Source organism: Dreissena polymorpha, chromosome 7, assembly GCF_020536995.1.
Source record: "Dreissena polymorpha isolate Duluth1 chromosome 7, UMN_Dpol_1.0, whole genome shotgun sequence".
Lineage (NCBI taxonomy): Eukaryota > Metazoa > Mollusca > Bivalvia > Myida > Dreissenidae > Dreissena > Dreissena polymorpha.
Window position 1 is genome coordinate 21,415,704 of NC_068361.1, and position 8,419 is coordinate 21,424,122.

At 33.3% G+C, this 8,419-nt stretch overlaps 1 protein-coding gene across 1 annotated transcript in view; it reads right to left on the reverse strand.

The window, feature by feature from the left end:
- LOC127838379 (paired mesoderm homeobox protein 2-like) overlaps nucleotides 1-6,770 on the reverse strand; it is a 24,185-nt gene extending 17,415 nt beyond the window's left edge. Inside the window, exon 1 of the mRNA XM_052366094.1 lies at nucleotides 5,930-6,770. Within this exon, the coding sequence (XP_052222054.1) occupies nucleotides 5,930-6,335 (406 nt within the window). The 5' untranslated portion in view covers nucleotides 6,336-6,770. The remainder of the gene's footprint in view (nucleotides 1-5,929) is intronic.
- Between the last annotated feature and the right edge of the window lie 1,649 nt (nucleotides 6,771-8,419).

Sequence of the window (8,419 nt, forward strand, 5' to 3'; positions counted from 1 at the left end):
GAATCTTGCTATTCTTTTTCAACAAGATACCGTTCCTTTGCATAATCGTCTTCAAAGATAGCAGATGAACCCTTATGGCAAAATTGATCGGAAATATTATTCTGCCACACATTGTTTTAAACATTCACATTTGAAATATACTGCCGAACAATAATTTCAATCAAGCCAAATCCCGTTGTCAGGTAAAATACAATTTTGTTTTTTTGCATAGATGTTTTTACAATTTATTTAATAAACACAATTTCTACGTGTATCTTGTACATCTGGTTAAGCATATTGGGAGTAAATAGGAATGCGAATAATGAGTTATTATATCAATCGATTTAGTAATATATTATCAGGAAAGCAAAACGAGCGTGCCTGACGTTGCAAGTCTAACCGGTTGCACATGTGCGAGGCATCTGGCGAGCGTAATCAAATGTCCCCCGAGGGCATGATTCCTACAAACGCTGTGTTGAGCCTCAGATATAGTATCGATAAGGCCGTGGCACGGGTCGGGGTCTATTTAAATACTGGAAGGGAAATCTACTGGAAAGAAAACAACAGGGTGGTGGCGAAATAGCAGCAGGCATTTGACGAACTCATGTTACGTTCTGATTAATGGTGACTTGTTTGTTAAGATATTTTTTAAACACCAGGTAACAATATACATACTTCGATCCTTCTGTAATATTATGTAAAACCTTCAACTTAAGTCAAAAGTAAAGTCAGGATTTTGCATGAAGAGACCCTCATAAACACGCGTTTCTAACTAAGCATTCTAAGACGAATGCATCTAAGAAATAAAACGTATGCTAAGTTATATGTAACAAAGATCTCGACTGTTATAAAAGTTCACTGTTGTAAAACGTTTTTTTTTTCAGTTTTTGTTAGTTGAGTGTAACCCGCTTTTGTCAAAGTTTATACGGCACTCTCCAATCTTAAAACATAATAGTTATTTATTAGAGAGCACCAATTCTTTATTGATTTATTTTTGAACAGTATACAATTGCACATCTAAATTAATTCTGCAACCTATTATTAGGAACAGTGTTATTTGTTATCGCAAAAAAATATCACTCAAATTCAACATATTCTTGCCGCTTATGCAAAATTGAAGATCTATCAATACACTTAAAATGTGTCAAAAACGTTATTTGGAATGAATTGTTTTTCAGTGCTTTAATTTTTCATGGTCATGGCAAAGATGAACCAAACTGATATCAATTACTCCAATTAACAACATATGCATATTTTCTGAAATAAAAAGACAAATGAAGTAATAACAAACTCCAATTAACAACATATGCATATTTTCTGAAATAAAAAAGACAAATGAAGTAATAAAAAAAATGTTCATATTAGTTTTTTTTACACGATTTGGTGTACCTTTGAGATGCAAAAAAGCGAGTTTTCGCATTATTGCTTTAAAACACGTAATATGCACTTGTGCTGTACTTCATTTCGCATTTTACAATTAATATTTAGGTCACCACATGAAACCTTCACATTTAGTAATGTCAGCATTACTCGGAAGGATCTGCAAAACCATATTTGTTTAAAGCATGTAGTGTGAATTTCCGAAATTAGAAAGGTCAGTAATAAGATAGGTATGAAAGATATCGCCACGTGCCAACTTCTATGTTTTGTTTTCCATTATTTTCTCTAATTCATATAATGTTGAGTGTTTACCGCCTTCGATACATTTTCAGGCCCAGTGTCCTGTATTAACCCATTTATGCCTAGAAGACTCACCCATCCTTTAATTTATTTCCAAAATTAGGGATTTCTACTATACTTTTTTTCTATATTTAGAATATTTCTTACATAAATTATTTTAAGCAAACAGCGCAGACCCTGATGAGACGCCGCATCATGCGGCGTCTCATCTGGGTCTACGCTGTTTGCCAAGGCCTTTTTTCTAGACGCTAGGCATAGATGGGTTAAATAGTCATGTCAAAGTCAATAACACTTCTTTTCCTGCACACACGTCGAGAAAATAATAACATCCCGATTGACTTAAACATGGCTTCCAGTGTATCAATATATATTTTGTATAAGAGAGTATAACAATTTTAACCTAAATGATCTCGTATATCTTGATCCTCATCAGCAAACCCATGAACATGATTATTATAGTGATTATTATAGTGATGGTGATGATGATGATGATGATGATAATGATGATGATGATGATACATATAATGTTTGTTTCACCAATGAAGATTTTTATTGTTTTTATCGTATACAATAATTCTAAAATAACAATAAAATAATAAAGGTTTTACTAAGATTTGTTCCATAAATGCGTTTAAAACGTAAAACCAGACTGTTTTTATTTTGCAACGTTATATCAACAAGCTGCGCTAAATGTTTTGTATATCTGAAGTGATTAAATTTCACCAGAAATGAAACCAAGTCTGCGTTTAACCCTTGAAATTTGACAGCGCTTGTAAAGTTGGGGAAAACAGACACGTTTTAATGCTTATTTTATAGATTCATTCATATTTTCGTCGTCATTTTGTAATTTATGTTTAAGAAGCCGTGTCTAAGAGGGTGTAATGTTTTGATGGAATACGTTTAATGTCTAATATTTAAACCAATAAATCTGGGTCAGTATAGGAAATGAACTGGTGGAAAAAGGTATAACGAATATAAATATTAATTGCAATTGTACATAAATAACGATAATTTACTGTTTCTGCAACTGAAATGGCATCAATAACAGCAAAAACAACAATTACTTCTAGTAGTTGTTCTATTACTACAATTACTACTTAAACAATAACGACGTCTACTACTATTACTACTACTACCACTATTAGTAACTACGTTTACTAATACTTCTTCAAACACTACTTTTACTTCTGCTACTAATCCTTATGCTTCCGCTACTACTTTTTTACCATTTATGCTGCTTTTGTTCACAAATACTTCTACACTGTTGTATATCTTTTCCTATTTTAACCCTCTTTTGTAATAACAATCACCATTATCAATGTTATTGAAAATGCATCGCTCAGTTGTGATACGTAACGTTTATTTTGAGTTTATTAGAGACTTTTCAAGATTCGCACGTTTACCAGTGCTTAAAAATAACATTTGTCAGGAATAATTACCCATATAGCGCGTAATACTAGTGGAAAAGTCAAAGAGGTCTCTAGAAAGTAGATATGGCTGAACCACCACAACAAGTGTACGTCGATATGGTGTGGTATTAGAGTCGTAAAACACACGTGCTAACACTTGGAGTAGAGTAGCGAGCTATGTACTTGGAAACGCGAGTATTTGGTTGACATTAAAACACTTCTTCATAGGCGCCGCAATATACCCGCTTTTCAGAGGTTTTTAGTGTAACGCAAATGCGTCGTCCTAGGTTACCAATAATTGTATTTTTTCATAGACATGATTGTCCTTTTCTGTAGTTATTTAGAACTTAACCCATTTATGCCTAGTGGACTCTCCCATTCTTCTAAATTGGATCATTTTTTTCAAAATTTGGGATGTCTAGTATATTTATTTCTATATTTAGAATATTTCTTACAGAAATTTCTTTAAGCAAACAGCGCATACTCTGATGAGACGCCGCATCATGCGGCGTCTCATCTGGGTCTACGCTGTTTGCCACGGCCTTTTTTTCTAGACGCTAGGCATAAATGGGTTAAAGTAGCATGATTAGATACTACAATTCGTGGGATGCAGTGCTATATTGTTTCTTCTTACATAACATTCAAATATTTCGTACCTGTTACTTAAGAATTGTACAATGTAACATATTCATTTTACTACATATTAACAGAATCTTCCTCTTGGGTTCGGTGAGCGTTTATATGATATTTTACAGACTGACACTTGTCATGTAATTATTGCAATTAGTGTATATCTTCATATCTTTTTGCTAACTTATGCTTGTTGTTAAATCAATTCACCTTTTTAACCCATTTATGCCTATTTATACACACGCTTACTAATAATATTTTCTGAGCATGTTAACACATTGTGCTGCAACACGTATGTTGAACACGTGTATTCATGTGGGTATGCAAAATATTTGTGTCAGGCTTTATATAAAGATCATGTTTCAAACATGCCGTAAGGCAATGTATTGTATATGTCATTTGTGCTGAACATCTTACATATGTATGCTGCCACAATAATACTAAATGAAATTTAAATTTAAATTCAAGTGATTTGTTTGTTTAGAAAATATAAGATACATATATAACTTAATTTGGAATAATATGCTTTGACGATCTAAGACCATTTCTTTTCGGAGTTAATCTTATTCGTACACTATTTTGAAATTGTTAAAACAGCGTATATTGTGTATCAAAAGCTCTAGCAAAGTACATTAGCGTTCGCACCATAATAATTTACCCGTAGTAAGATGTAAATTAATTTCAAGGTAAATAAAATTAAAACTTTAAAATATTTTTCCGATCATAATTTGTCATTTCGGAGATATCAAGTTCAAATCATGCAAGCATGAAAAGCTCCAACTATTCCTGTATACTAATGAAGAAATACGCGCCACTAATTCGTTAATTTGATAACGAGGCTTATCAGGGAAGCTCATTAAGTGTAATTATATCAATTTAAATGATATGAATGTTAATTAGCTCTTTATGGGTCACGATGGATGAATGAAAATAACAGCAATGCATTGCTTTTGAACAATGCACACCGTTGTGGGCTATTGGTAAGATCAAACCTGCACAGCTATATTCCTATTAGTATTCCGTAGTAAATTTAATTTTATAAACATTGACGGTATCGAAATTGACGCTTAAAATTTGTTTTTAATATTTATACATAAGATATATATTTTCTCATATAAATTAAAATGTACACGAAGCTTACCCACAATATGTTCACTCATATATATATTTTTTTTCGCATGTCACGTGTCGAAATTTTGAGAACTTTGAATTGTAAGAAATTAAATAATAGAACTTAATAGTTCATATAAATTGCATATTTGCTCAATACACAGTAACATAATATATATTCCAAAGTGTACATTCTTATCTTAAGTAACGAAATTGAAAAAAAGGTAGAAATCTGCTAAACTGTGCCGAATCATGTATAAGCATTAGCAGTCGTAGTTGCAAACATAATTGTACGCATTTGTTTATAAAACAATTAACAGGAACTGTGTGTTTCAAAATATTGGAAGCGCTTCTGAACTTTTGTAGAACGAATACAAACAAACAAATCGACTTTGTAATGATTTACTTTAGGGTTCGACAATGTAAAAGCCAATTATATTCCGGAAAAATTCAGTGTCATGACGTCATTGCTGCTAGATTTTAGATTCTAAAGAACAAACATTTTTTCAAAGCCTATTTGGGCGAAATATATCAGGAATGCGTAAAACTTGTTCTGTGACAATTTAATTTTATCCCTACATACTACGAAACTGAAGAAAAACGTATTTCGAATATAACAATAACAAGCCTTGAAAAAATAATCAACGAATTATTTCAAGTAATATTTACAAAACATAATCAATCCATATAACCAAGGCTACATCAAATCTCTTTAAGATAAAACTTAGTGGGGATTAAGTAAGAAATATATGTTTATTTTTTTGTTGAATTATATACAATAACCATGCCAGGACCAATCCCGATATGTGTTAGCAATATGTGTTTGAAGATAGGCCATATAACAATTATAACGTCTATTCCTCGGTATAAATGCGGGCGATAACTATGTATTATTTTATACTAAAATGTGACCCTTGGACATAGTAAGCTTTGACCAAAGGGGCATTCTATGAACATAGTAAGTAGAGGGCCTCTAGATGAAGATACCGACCGAATACGAAATAACTGAATGGGTTTTGCGGTTTTATGCAATACAATTTGTAATGGTAAGTCCCTATGTAAGTCAATTTAAAACTATAACAAGGTATTGAACCCTCAGAAGAACTCGCGTATGGACTAACCTGAACTAGGATCAAGCTGCTGACCATCTAAAGGCTCCTCCTTCAAGCACTGATCCTGTTGCTCTTGCTGCTGATGGTGCTGCTGCTGTTGTTGCTGCAGTTTCTGATGATGAAGTTGATGTTGCGCATGCTGTCCCATCATGTCCAGGTCGGACACGAGTCCTTGCGTTTGCCCGTCGGCGTGCACGTTACCAGGCGAGTCCGGCGTACAGGTCTGCGTCGGCAGGCCCGGCGAGGGGTCCGTTCCGGCGAACATGGCGCAGTTTTCGCCAGGAAGTTCGCCAAGGTCAAGCAAATGGTTCACACTGAAGCCTCCTTTTGAATTCTGTAGCGCGCTGTGGTATGCTAGTTTGTCAAAGCTCGAGTACTGTCCGTCGACTTGCTGAAGCATGGAGTACACGCTCATTTTTGCAGATTGTAATATTTTGTTTAATTGTTATTGCCTCCACGATGGTACTTTCCCTTCTGGAAGATTTCCTTAATGGTATCCCATGGAGAAAGTATGCTACCTGGTATTTAGTACAACTATAAACCATATCACAAAGATTCACTGTTACGGAAATGTTCATGTAACCAGTACATCAAAGTTTCCCGAGCGGCTCATGTAAAAGAAAGCATGTATCAGAGCTCAAAAACGGCTGATCAATTTAACACCTATCAATAACACGACTAAATCTTTTAATTCAATCAATGTTTTCTTTTCTCTTAAAAATCTCTGACTATCTTGATTAAATCTAATGAGTAGTAATGAACATTAAATCCTCGTACGTCGAACCTACTAAATGTTTTTCAATGAACTCTAAGTAGATTTTAGCGAATAAAATAGCTTTCACTCTCCTATTCGTGTTCATCCCATATAATGTAAACAGCTGGTGGGTTCTATACAACTTTCCCTTCAACCAGGCGGCGCAAAGATTCTGGATAATTGATTATCAACCAATCAGATTACAGCACCACGACCGCGGCAAAGACGTGGGGCGGAGCTGGGCAAAAGCCTCTTGGCCTATCAGTATTGTGGTACAGGTATGGTGGATAGTGGAGCTTGGTTGTGTTTTCATATGATTCTGATTGTTGCTTTTTGTCGCAATCGTCTCGTTAAAATTGGACGTTAAGTGATTTTTTTAATATGATGTTTGTTTAATAATTAAGCAATTGCATATTTGGTGTTGAAATTGATAGATGTTTAATATGTTGCTTATTTCAAAAGTATTTAATTTTGCGTTTTTATTGCATTTATTAAACGTTGATTGAATTTTCCTTCTTTTTATATTAAACAAAAATGGACCATTATGTAATAAAAATAACTCACATAAATGTTTCGCATACGTTCCCTAATGGAACGTTATTAGTAATATAATTGATTATTGTGTTATATTATTTAATAGTTTGGACGTCGTAATCGTTAACTAGTAGATATACAAGAATGCCTGAGCGTCATACAGCGTATTAATTTACTCAATTAAGGGCGCTGACTAAGGCGAACGACCGAAAACTATTTTGTCGTTTTTTAGCATAGAAATATGTATATTGATAAATATTACACGAATAATTGTTTATTTTAACGTGTATTTTACAGAGTAAAATCAAAATCAGTTTTATATGTTTGGTTGATGCAAAACGTCATCAGAAAGATTTAAGTTATTCTTGACACTGTTAAGAAAAAAATGCGTTTTTTATTTGCATGCAGAGAATGACGTTTATCAGAACTAGTAATCGTCTTTCAAGATACCAAATGTTAACCCATTTATGCCTTGTGGACTCTCCCATCATTATTAATTGGATCAATTTATTTCCAAAATTAGGGATGTCTAGTATATTTATTTCTATATTTAGAATATTTCTTACGCTGTTTGCCAAGGCCTTTTGACATTACGATTAAATTGATGTGGCCAATGCCATACCGCGAGATTTGTAGTATCATTTAATTAATAATTTAATATGCTTTAAATTGTGTATTTATGCTAATGTTCAAAATAACTTTCATTTAGAACTGATTTTTGGGAAATAACGAGAGCTGAAAGTATAAATTACATGCACCTTCTACATTATACAATGTTCACTAATTAATGTGGGATTAATCTGTTACGTTTCATCGCGTAATCAGACCAGTTGCAGATTGCCATTTTTCAGATTGTCATTTTGAGTCACGTGGACATATTATACTTGCGAAATGATGATGTTTAGCTTGCTAACATTTGATTTATTTAAATTTCGTAAATTTCAAATTATTTTTAAACCAAAACGGATCCTGAAAAATCATTACACGCAACACAATTTATATTAAGTGTGGTGTTCCACACTACAGCAAACACAACATTACGGATATTTCCATCATAGTTCACAATTTGAGATCTTGATTGGTTCCTTTCCGGCCAAATCCATACATTATACAAACTTTATAACTGTGCTTTTATTTTCTCCCATCAACAAGTGCTCTACCCAGTTGATTAATTATTATTACACGATCGTTATAATGTTCATACATATACA